The following is a 12,288-nucleotide window of genomic DNA, read 5'->3' as shown; positions in this document are numbered from 1 at the left end:
AAGAACCGCTAGATTGCGTGCTAAAAAAGAAAGCTTCATAAAAGCATGTTCTTCTAGTTTACATGAAAATAATGATGAGGATCTCAAAGTTATTGATGCGTCTCCGATTAGATCTATGTTTTGCAAGATGAATTTTGATGATTATGGGAGTGATGATGAATCAACTTTGCCTAGAAGGCATCCCAAAAATTCGGAGTCTTAAGATCTTAATGCTAAATTTGGTAAAAGAGAGATTCAAGAATCTTCAACTTCTAATATTGAACCTACTATCTCGGATTTCAAGGAATTTGATTATGATAATTGCTCTTTAAAAGGTTGTATTTCCTTGTTGCAATCCGTTGTTAATTCTCCTCATGCTTATAGTCAAAATAAAGCTTTTACCAAAGATATCGTTGATGCCTTGTTGCAATCTTATGATGAAAAACTGAATTTGGAAGTTTCTATACCTAGAAAACTTAATGATGAGTGGGAACCTACTATAAAGATTAGAATTAAAGATTATGAGTGTTTTGCTTTGTGTAATTTGGGTGCTAGTGTTTCCACGATTTCGAAAACTTTATGTGATATTCTAGGTTTCCATGATCTTGATGATTGCTCTTTAAATTTGCACCTTGCGGATTCCACCATTAAAAAGCCTATGGGTAGGATCAATGATGTTCTTATTGTTGCTAATAGAAATTTGGTGCCCGTAGATTTTATCGTTCTTGATATAGATTTTAATCTTTCTTGCCCTATTATTCTTGGTAGACCTTTCCTTAGAACGATTGGTGCGATTATTGATATGAATGAAGGGAACATTAGATTCCAATTTCCTTTAAAGAAAGGCATGGAGAACTTTCCAAGAAAGAAAGTCAAATTACCTTATGAATCTATCATGCGTGCTACTTATGAATCAAGTGCCAAAGATGGCACTAGTTAAATCTATCCTTGCTTTTATGCCTAGCTAGGGGCGTTAAACGATAGCGCTAGTTGGGAGGCAACCCAATTTTTCTTTATGTTCTTTGTTTTTGCTCCTATTTAGGAATAAATCTTGCATCTACTCTCTGTTTAGATGTGTTTTTATCTTTTAATTGGTGTTTGTGCCAAGTAGAACCTATAGGATAAGCTATGATGATAGTTGATTTGATTCTGCTGAAAAGCAGAAACTTTGCGCTCACGAGAAAAAATTCAATAAATCACATAAACGTGATTTTGCATTGATTCTTTTTTATTCTGATCAATAGAAAAATTGTCCAGTACTTCCTATTTTGGTAGGATTTTTAGAGTTCCAGAAGTTTGCGTTAGTTACAGATTGCTACAGACTGTTCTGTTTTTGACAGATTCTATTTTTCGTGTGTTGTTTGCTTATTTCAATGCATCTATGGCTAATAAATTAGTTTATAAACCATAAGAAAGTTGGAATACAGTATGTTTAACACCAAAATAAATAAAAAATGAGTTCATTGCAGTACCTTATGTAGTGGTTTTGTTTTCTTTCACTAATGGAGCTTATAAGATTTCCTGTTGAGTTTTGTGTTGTGAAGTTTTCAAGTTTTGGGTAAAGCCTTTATGGACTATGGAATAAAGGGTGGCAAGATCCTAAGCTTGGGGATGCCCATGGCACCCCAAGATATTCAAGAGTAGCCAAAATCCTAAGCTTGGGGATGCCCTGGGAAGGCATCCCCTCTTTCGTCTTCGTTCATTGGTAACTTTACTTGGAGCTATATTTTTATTCGCCACATGATATGTGTTTTGCTTGGAGTGTCGTGTATTATATTAGTCTTTGCTTGTTAGTTTACCACAATCATCCTTGCTGTAACACACCTTTTGGGAGAAGCCTATTTGATTAGAATTTGCTAGAATACTCTATGTGCTTCACTTATATCTTTTGAGCTTGATAGTTTTGGCTCTAGTGCTTCACTTATATCTTTTAGAGCACGGCTATGGTGTCTTAATTTTGAAGAAATTGCTAGTTTCTCATGCTTCACTTATATCATTTTGAGAGTATTTTAGAACAGCATGGTATTTGCTTTTGTTACAAAGTTGGTCCTAGAATGATGAACATTCAAGTTGGGTATAATAAAAACTATCATAAGAAGTGAATTGGATGCTATGATTAACTTGATACTTGATAATTGTTTTGAGATATGGAGGTAGTAATATTAAAGTCATGCTAGTTGGGTGATTATGAATTTAAAGAATGCTTGTGTTGAAGTTTGTGATTCCCGTAGCATACACGTATGGTGAATCGCTTTGTGATGAAGTTGGAGCACAATTTTATTTATTGATTGTCTTCCTTATGAGTGGCAGTCGGGGACGAGCAATGGTATTTTCCTACCAATCTATCCCCCTAGGAGCATGCGCGTAGTGCTTTGATTTTTTATGACTTCTAAATTTTTGCAACAAGTATATGAGTTCTTTTGATTAATGTTGAGTCCATGGATTATACGCACCCTTTCACCCTTCCACCATTGCTAGCCTCTCTTGTGCCGTGCAATTCTCGCCGGTACCATATACCCACCATACTCCTTCCTCAAAACAGCCACCATACCTACCTATTATGGCATTTCCATAGCCATTCCTAGATATATTGCCATGCAACTTTCCACCGTTCCGTTCATATGACACACATTACTTTTGTCATATTGCTCTTTACATGATCATGTAGTTGACATCGTATTTGTGGCAAGGCCACCTTCATAATTTTCATACATGTCGCTCTTGAGTCATTGCATATACCGGTACACCGCCGGAGGCATTCATATAGAGTCATATTTTGTTCTAGCTTTGAGTTGTAAATCCATAAAAGTGTGATGATCTTCATTATTAAAGCATTGTCCTCGTGAGGAAAGGATGATGAAGACTATGATTCCCCCACAAGTCGAGATGAGACTTCGGACTTTACAAAAAGAAGAAAAAGAAAAAGGAAAAAAAAGAAAGAGAAAGGCCAAAAAAAGAGGCCAAAAAAAGAAAAAATAATAAAATAAGAGAAAAAGAGAAAAAGAGAGAAGGGACAATGCTACTATCTCTTTTTCCACACTTGTGCTTTAAAATAGCACCATGATCTTCATGATAGAGAGTCTCATATGTTGTCACTTTCATATACTAGTGGGAATTTTTCATTATAGAACTTGGCTTGTATATTCCAATGATGGGCTTCCTCAAAAGTGCCCTAGGTCTTCGTGAGCAAGCAAGTTGGATGCACACCCACTTAGTTTCTTTTGTTGAGCTTTCATATATTTATAGCTCTAGTGCATCCGTTGCATGGCAATCCCTACTCACTCACATTGATATCTATTAATGGGCATCTCCATAGCCCGTTGATATGCCTAGTTGATGTGAGACTATCTTCTCCTTTTTGTCTTCTCCACAACCACCATTCTATTCCACATATAGTGCTATGTCCATGGCTCACGCTCATGTATTGCGTGGAAGTTGAAAGAGTTTGAAATTATTAAAGTATGAAACAATTGCTTGGCTCGTCATCGGGGTTGTGCATGATTAAATACTTTGTGTGATGAAGATAGAGCATAGCCAGACTATATGATTTTGTAGGGATAACTTTCTTTAGCCATGTTATTTTGACAAGACATGATTACTTTAGTGTGCTTGAAGTATTACTATTTCTTATGTCTTTATGAACTTTTATTTTGTATTATTTGGATCTGAACATTCATGCCACAATGAAAGAAAATTACATTATGAATTATGCTAGGTAGCATTCCACATCAAAAATTCTCTTTTTATCATTTACCTACTCGAGGACAAGCAGGAATTAAGCTTGGGGATGTTTGATACGTCTCCAACGTATCTATAATTTTTTATTGTTCCATGCTATTATATTACCCCTTTTGGATGTTTATGGGCTTTATTATACACATTTATATCATTTTTGGGACTAACCTACTAACCGGAGGCCCATATTGCTGTTTTTTTTGCCTATTTTAATATTTCGAAGAAAAGGAATATCAAACAGATTCCAAACGGAATGAAACCTTCGGGAGCGTTATTTTTGGAACAAATCTGATCCGGAGAGCCTGGAGTGCAAGTCAAGAAATCTCCGAGGGCCCCACGAGATAGGAGGGCGCGCCCCCCTGTCTCGTGGGCCCCTTGGGCGTCCATCGATGTACTTCTTTCTCCTATATATATCCACGGACCCCGAAAACATCCAGGAGCACCACGAAACACAATTTCCACCGTCGTAACCTTCTGTATCCGTGAGATCCCATCTTGGAGCCTTCGTCGGCACTCTGCCGGAGGGGGAATCGATCATGGAGGGCTTCTACATCAACACCATAGCCTCTCCGATGAGTTGTGAGTAGTTTACCACAGGCCTACGGGTCCATAGTTATTAGCTAGATGGCTTCTTCTCTCTTTTTTGATCTCAATACAATGTTCTCCCCCTCTCTTGTGGAGATCTATTCGATGTAATCTCTTTTTGCGGTGTGTTTGTCAAGATCCGATGAATTGTGGGTTTATGATCAAGTTTATCTATGAATAATATTGGAATCTTCTCTGAATTCTTTTATGTGTGATTGAGTTATCTTTACAAGTCTCTTCGAATTATCAGTTTGGTTTGGCCTACTAGATTGATCTTTCTTGCCATGGGAGAAGTGTTTAGCTTCGGGTTCAATCTTGCGGTGATCTTACCCAGTGACAGAAAGGGTTGCAAGACACGTATTGTATTGTTGCCATCGAGGATAACAAGATGGGGTTTATATCATATTGCATGAGTTTATCCCTCTACATTATGTCATCTTGCTTAATGCGTTGCTCTGTTCTTATGAACTTAATACACTAGATGCATGCTGGATAGTGGTTGATGTGTGGAGTAATAGTAATAGATGCAGGCAGGAGTCGGTCTACTTGTTATGGACGTGATGCCTATATACATGATCATGCCTAGATAACGTCATAATTATTCGCTTTTCTATCAATTGCTTGACAGTAATTTGTTCACCCACCGTAATACTTATGCTCTCGAGAGAAGCCTCTAGTGAAACCTATGGCCCCCGGGTCTATCTCTTATCATATTTGCTTTCAATCTACTTTTATTTGCATCTTTATTTTCTGCATCTATATTATAAAATACCAAAAATATATTTATCTTATCATACTTTCTCTATCAGATCTCACTTTCGTAAGTGACCGTGAAGGGATTGACAACCCCTTTATTGCGTTGGTTGCGAGTTCTCAGTTTGTTTGTGTAGGTGCGTGGGACTTTTGAGGAGCCTCCTATTGGATTGATATCTTGGTTCTCAAAACTGAGGGAAATACTTAAGCTACACTTTGCTGCATCACCCTCTCCTCTTCGGGGAAAACCAAGGCTAGCTCAAGACGTAGCAAGATCCTGAAGATTCAAATCCCGGGCTAGAGCTAGTGCTTCGCTGCATGCATGTGCCTCTAGACTTGCTGGGTCGGTGAGGCCATCAAAAACCATCGCAGAAGCACCCAGAAACTTGCCAAATCTGTCACGACGCACAACTCCCACTGCTCCTTTGTCTCCTAAAGTTGACAGCCCCCCGTCACAGTTTAACTTTGCAGCCTCGCCGGGGGGGTAGGCACACTTTTGCTCTCGGCCGTTTCACTCGTATTTCATTAGTCCTTGGTTTGAGCGAGTTAACTATGTCTAGCTCCTCCAAGAATCTGTTAACGAAGCTCATAGTGGAAAGCGAGCTCTGAAATTCATTCTCGTGGATGGCCTTCCTCCTGGCCCACCAAATTGCCCACATGGTCACTAGGATTCGAGCTAGGTCATGTTGACTTGTAGTCTCGAACAGCCAGAACAGTCAAAGACTCGCATCTTCAGTTTGGTTTGATATCACATGCTCGACCAGCTCATCATCCTCCAAAGCCCAAACACATCTCGCCATGCGGCAGCTCAGTAGCGAGTGGCGCCATGTATCCTCCTCCGCTCCACAGATAGAACAAGATGGAGAATCTGCCATATGCCTTTCATGTCTCACCAGACCGGTAGGGATTGAAGTATGCGCCAAACGCCATACAAAAACTCATATTTTTGAAGGAACCTTCACCTTCCAAAGCTGAGACCAAGAATTTTTGTCCGCGGCAATATTAGAATGGCTCGGACGATGTTCTAGCCAATCCTCTCTTTGTGTTTTGATAGCATAAATCATCCTGTATGCTGACCGTACCGAGAAGATACCTCGCTTATCATAATGCCAAGCCCAAAAATCCTCATGTTGCCTTGTACTAAACGGTATATTGAGAATAACGTCGACATCAGCAGGTATGAAGTGCTCTGTTAGGGCTTGCCTGTTCCAAAATCTCATGACTGGATTGATTAGCTCTGAAAATGCCATCGGCGGGTTCGTTGATCGGGCGCAAAAGGGCCTCATCTTATAATCTCTCGGCAGCCAGTTATCCTGCCAAATGTTCGTGGTTGCTCCGGTGCCGATTCTCTTAATAAGACCCAAAGATAGGATGTCACGGCCCTCCAAAAGTGACCGCCAGACCTGCGAAGGAGCGCTGCCAAGTGTGGCGTTCAACAGATCGATCTTTTGGAAGTAACGAGCTTTCGGAACGTGAGCGCTAAGGGATTCCGGCTACTACATCACCATCCACGCTTGTCAGGCAAGAAGAGCCAGGTTGAACAACTCTATGTCTCGGAAACCCAGGCCGCCCATAAATTTTGGTTTTGACATCGTTTTCCACGACACCCATGCTGTTCTCCTCTCGCCATTTTTACTCCCCCACCAAAATTTATAGATCAAACTGTTGATGTGCTCGCATAAACCCTGAGGTAGCTTGAAGCATGCCATCGAGTATGTTGGGATGGCCTGGGCTACAGACTTGATAAGGACCTCTTTCCCTCCCGCTGACAGACACTTCTCCATCTAACCCTGAACACGTTTCTAGATTCTGTCCTTCAAATATTTAAAAGATCCTTCCTTTGCTCTGCCCACATCTGATGGCAATCCCAAGTACTTTTCAGTTAACGACTCATTGTGTACATCAAGGATATTCTTGACTGCTACCTTTGCCGAGTCCGCAACCCCCTTGCTGAAAAAGATCGATGATTTGTCCACATTTATTCTCTGACCCGAAGCATCGCAGTAGACTCTCAGCAGTCCGTTAACCCGTGTAGCAGACACCTCATTTGCCTCAAAAAAGAGTAGACTATCGTCGGCAAAGAGGAGATGATTAACCAAAGGGGCTTCCGGCGCCACTGCAATTCCCTGAACCCCAATATGGGACTTCAAAAGGCAAGATAGTCCCTCCGCAGCTAGCAGGAATAGATAAGGCGAGATCGGGCCCCCCTGCCGCAGTCCACGTGAAGGCCTGAAACCATCCAAACTGCCACCATTAAACAAAACAGAGAAAGAAACCGAAGAAACACACCTCATAATGGTCTCCGTAAATCTGGGACTGAAGCCCAACTTAATCATGACCGCTTTCAGATACGGCCACTCTAGGCAATCATATGCCTTCATCATATATAGCTTAAGCGCACAAAACCTGTTTCCCTTCACCCTCCTAGTTTTCATGTAGTGCAAACACTCATAAGCTGTGATAAAATTGTCTGTAATGAGGCGTCCAGGGACAAAAGCAGACTGCTCTTCGAAGATGATATCGGGAAGAATTTGCTTCAGCCGGTTAGCTAAGACCTTCGGTGCACTCTTGTAGATTACGTTACAAAGACTTATAGGCCGAAACTGGAGTGCTCCTAGTTGACGCTCGCGTGCGTCAAAACAAGTAGCTTCCGCTGAAGGATTCGCGCCAAACGGGCCGGCCCATTCCCACAAGCGAACCTAAAAGAGAAATGCCACGAAAAAGTGCAGCGTTCGGGAGCCGAACCCACGACACATCGATACACAGCAGACTTATTCGCCAGTGCACTAGGGACTGACTGTATGTTTGACTGCAGCGCTCAATAGTAGGTATTATGTACAGCGGTAGATTTGTCTTTTAATCATTCCTTCAAGAAATGAATATCGTTTTCTCGAACAAAATTTTAAAACTTGATTGAACATTTTGCGATATACGCTTAAAACATACATTGATTTTTTTTGTCAAAATACGCCGAACAACTTTTAAGTGCACAATGTAAATTTTTGTGATATATGATGCATAAATTTTAAATACACATTGAACATTTTTGTAATATACGTTGAACTATTTTTAACTACACATTGAACAATTTTTCTTTATCTATTGAACAAATATTAAATACATATTGAACATTTTTTTATATACGTTGAACAATTTTAAAATTGTGAACCATTTTTTAAAAAGTGAACAAAATTTTAAATTCATGAACAATTTTTGAAATCATGAACAAACTTTGAAATTCAAACAATTTTCTTAAAACAAAGTATAAAAGTAAAACAAAAAAGGATAAAATGAAAGAAAAGAAACAGAAACAGAAAAAGGAAACAAAAGGTAAATAAACAGATACAAAAACAGAAAAAGAAAACAAATGGTAAAAAAAGAAACAGGAAAAAAAGGGAAAACTACAAAAAAAAACTAGTTCAGGGAACCTACTAGAAGGTTCCCAAAACCAAGTCTCGCTCGAAGTGGGCCGGGCCGTGCACCTCGTTCGCTCGCTTCGCTTCAGCGAAGCAGCGACGAACGGACGTACACGGGCGTCATATAGGATCTGCCCCGAAACTGTCCTAAAACTTTTGGACTGGAAATCTTGGGAATTAAAATGATGAACGTGTTGTTTATCTCCTCCGGTGAATCAGCTCCATCAAGCACTCGGATGATCATCCTTGTAACCTCGTCACCACACAAATCCTAGTGTTTTTGAAAAAAATGTGTGGAAAAACCGTCTGGGCCCAGTGCGATATGACAGAGAAGCCACGCTATTGGGCCATGGGTACGAACTAAGCTAACCTATTAGGCCATGGGTATTAAGCTGAGCTATTGGGCCTTCGAGGCATCTGGGCTGCTATGGTAAAATCAACGTGGAAGTGCAGAGGCAGGTATCTAATGCGCTGCTGCTTGATTAGTACCACCTCGCCCGTGCGAGCAGCACGGTCAGCTGAGAAAGCTATAAGAAGAGGCGGAGGGCAACAACTAGAAGCATACCTTTCTCGGCCTTTTGTTTAAGATCAAGTGTAGTATCTGTTCTTATCAGTTTAATATCTGATATGTGGGTCATGTGCCCACAACGATATTAAATTTATTTTTTATGGGTGAGAGTCCATCACAATTGCTTGCCATTGGGGCCCTCATGTGTTGCCTAGGAGTTGCACTACTGCCTAGGCTAGGCGCACCCCAACCAATGCAAAATCAACAATTTATAGTCTTCTAAACAAAAAAAATAGTTTTAATTGGTTACATCAATCGGTTAGATTCCTGAAACAGAAAACAAGGATGGTTCAGTTACCTTTCACTGAGCATTGTCTGAATAGATTTCCCTAAGAATGTGTGAGATTGTTTTCCTATACTGATTGATCAAATGCTATACCCTTTCAACCTTGCACATGATCTGGTTGATTATACAAGGCTATTTTATTCCAGGCATTTTGAACAGAACCGAGCACACCGCTGCACATTCTTGGTGCCCGCCAGAGCAATAGATACACTTTCAGGGTTGGACAATATAATGCCAGGCGCCTCATACAATAGCAAAGGCTATGTGTATTTCAAATTTGGATCTGAAATTTTCAAGGATTGTTGACAGATATCTTGTGAACAACCACATACCTTTTTTGGAATTTTCCAAACCTTTTAAATTTGAGTTTTGTGAGATGGAACATGGCAGCCGCTACAGCAAGGTCCACGACATGTGCCAGCCTCTAGCGAAGAGAGAAATGTAACCAAGGAGGGCACCGGCTGGTGTTCTTCGCCAAATTCCAGCACATGTACTACACAATCAAGTGAACAACATACACACATACGATATATAAGCATATAGACACAGCAGAAGCCAGAGCTGCTGCAGTTCTGCGGTTAACTTTTTTTGTTCCATAATGTATGCATGGAGTCTGTGTAGATGATTCGTCGGGCAAGGCAGGCATGCACCAGCCTCTTCCCCCCTAAAATTTGCTAAGAATAGCAGAATTTCTAACTTGCAAAGCTTTTGCTCTTCTATGTTATGTACCTGGCCTCTGATAAAGTTTCCCCTCTAGCAATACATTGCAGGCAACAATCAATCATCACCACCGCCTCCATCGTCAGCCTCCATGGCGTCATAATCATCTCCATCCGCTTGATTGTCACCAGCATCGTCGGCGTCCATCACTTCTTGCCTTGCAACTACTTCATTGATGGCTTCTACTGCCTGTGATATCCTCGCGTCTGGAACAGGTCTTTCCACCTTCATGGTTTTGAAACTATCCTCGGCGAAGAACGCAGTGAATGGCTTTGTCACCTGCAAGATGATCATGGTTAGTTACATTCACCAAATGTTGTTTTTCTACACAGGCTTCAAAAGAAAGACATTAGCTATCTCACCTTGAAATAACGGTTTCGCTCTTTGGCACTCTCAACAAGGTTGGTCCAGTGTTTATCTTTCTTCAATGTTGAAGCGGAACCTATTACCTGCATTACATGCTAATTTGTTATTTGGGTATTTACCAACAAAGAATGATAGTTTACACAAATAAGCCAACTCCCGATTGCCAGTGAGATGTAGAATGGGTAGAATACATCAACTCGGTCAACTCCCCGCCGGTGGCCCTCCCCACCTCATCCCCTCCCCCATGGCCGCCTCCGACGCCTGCTCCCTCTCCGGCGAGCGTGTCTCCTCCGGGGACGGGCGCTGGTTCGACTCGGAGGGGGAATCCTCCGCACGCTCCTACAGCGACGTCGTCCGCACGCCTCCGGCGCCTCGGGCCGCTGCCCCGGCGCTACCTGCCCCTGCCGCCGCGCCGGCGGGCGCCCGGTTGCCTGCCTCGGCCCGCCTCGGCCCCCGCTCGGAGGTGCATCGTGTTTCGGGCGAGGCCGTGGTCGACGACGACGGGTTCCGGCAGCCGCGCCGCAGGAATCACCGCCGTCCGCGCCGCGACCGGATGCCAAGCCCCACCCCGCAGCGGCAACGCAGCCCGTCGCCGGAGGAGGTGGCCGGACTCTGCTTCCGCTGCCTCGACCACCGTCATCGGGTTCGTGACTGCACCTACGACATCCGATGCAGGCGCTGCCTCACCTCCGGACACGACTCCCGCGGCTGCGCTGACTACCATCGACGTCTTGGCCGCACTCCTCCGGCCGCCCTCAGCCCTCCCCGCCCTACGCCACCACCTCCACCCCCTGCTCCGGCGCCGCAAGTGACCGTTGCCGAGCCGGCGCGGGTCATCATTGCGCGCTCCGTCGAGATGGAAGAGGCGGAGGGGGTGCTCTCCCGTGCGATGGTGGCCACTATCACGGGCAACAGGCCCCGAGTGTCCTCCGGCGACGTCTCCGAGCTGCTCTGCAGCACATTCGAGTTCCGGGAAGGCGACTTCACTGTCCACACGCACCGTCCTGAGGATTTCCTCATCATATTCGGCTCCAAAGCTTCCATGGACCGCATGCGCGGTGACCACTTCATCAGCTGCCCGCGTTTTGCCCTGTCGCTCCGCCCGTGGTGCAAGCTAGCCCATGCCGGCTGCGGTGGGTTCGAATACCGCGTTGAGCTTGAGCTCCGCGGCATCCCTGCCCAGGCCTGGCACTTGGCCACGGCCGAGCACATCTTGGGGCGGAGCGTCTGGATTGAGCGCCTCCACCCGCAGACACGCTCCCGTGCCGACCTCGCCACCTTCCGGCTAGCTGGACGTACCCACGACGCCGCTGGCATCCGACGCGCCACCACCCTCGAAATTGTCGAGCAAATCCCGGCCGGCTCCGGCTCCTCTGCCCCGACTGTCCGCACCCTCACGTACCCCATCTCCATCGCCGTCGTGCGCTCCAAGGTTGACTGCGCTCAAGCTCGCGACGCCCCCGGAGCGGCTCAAGGCGGAGACGGCAACGACGGTGCTCCCCCTGGGCATGCTCCCGGTCCTGGCCCTCGCCCTGACCCTGGACGCCAGCGACGCCGTGGCCGCAAGCGCCGCCGCTCCGACGCGCAACCTCTGGACGCGCCGACGGCATGGCAGTCGACTCCAATGGCTGGCGCGCTGACTGCCGCTCCGCGCGGGCCGACGCCTCCTCCTGGGAGGATGCGCCATCGCCCGTACGTGCGCCGGAAAAGGAGATGCTACCTTGGCCTTGCATGCGTGGGGCTCGTCGACCTCGTCCTTGTGCCAGAAAAGGAAAAGCGGGAAGGAAAGAAAGGCTGCGTTTGGAGAGCGGGCCTGCCGACAAAGCTAATGCTGCCGCAGACGTGGAGGGAGGCCCTACTGACCGTGTCGCTGCAACTGC

At 44.5% G+C, this 12,288-nt stretch overlaps 1 protein-coding gene and 1 non-coding gene across 3 annotated transcripts in view; one reads left to right on the top strand and one right to left on the bottom strand.

Moving 5' to 3' along the window:
- Nucleotides 1-9,029: 9,029 nt before the first annotated feature.
- Nucleotides 9,030-9,226, top strand: LOC119326882. The gene has a single exon (XR_005158244.1). It is a non-coding gene; the product is annotated as a U2 spliceosomal RNA (small nuclear RNA).
- Nucleotides 9,227-9,827: 601 nt separating this feature from the next.
- The window catches only part of LOC119322636 (probable helicase MAGATAMA 3), a 12,589-nt gene continuing 10,128 nt past the window's right edge, over nucleotides 9,828-12,288 (bottom strand). For both annotated transcript variants that reach the window (XM_037596123.1, XM_037596124.1), the window contains exons 19-20: nucleotides 10,405-10,491; nucleotides 9,828-10,321 (exon numbers count right to left, since the gene is read on the bottom strand). In XM_037596123.1, the coding sequence (XP_037452020.1) occupies nucleotides 10,100-10,321; nucleotides 10,405-10,491 (309 nt within the window). In that variant the 3' untranslated portion in view covers nucleotides 9,828-10,099. The remainder of the gene's footprint in view (nucleotides 10,322-10,404; nucleotides 10,492-12,288) is intronic.

The sequence above is a fragment of the Triticum dicoccoides genome, chromosome 6B (genome assembly GCF_002162155.2).
Source record: "Triticum dicoccoides isolate Atlit2015 ecotype Zavitan chromosome 6B, WEW_v2.0, whole genome shotgun sequence".
In the NCBI taxonomy this organism is placed as follows: domain Eukaryota; kingdom Viridiplantae; phylum Streptophyta; class Magnoliopsida; order Poales; family Poaceae; genus Triticum; species Triticum dicoccoides.
The sequence above is the reverse complement of the archived record's forward strand: the minus strand, read 5'-3'. Positions and strand labels throughout refer to the sequence as shown.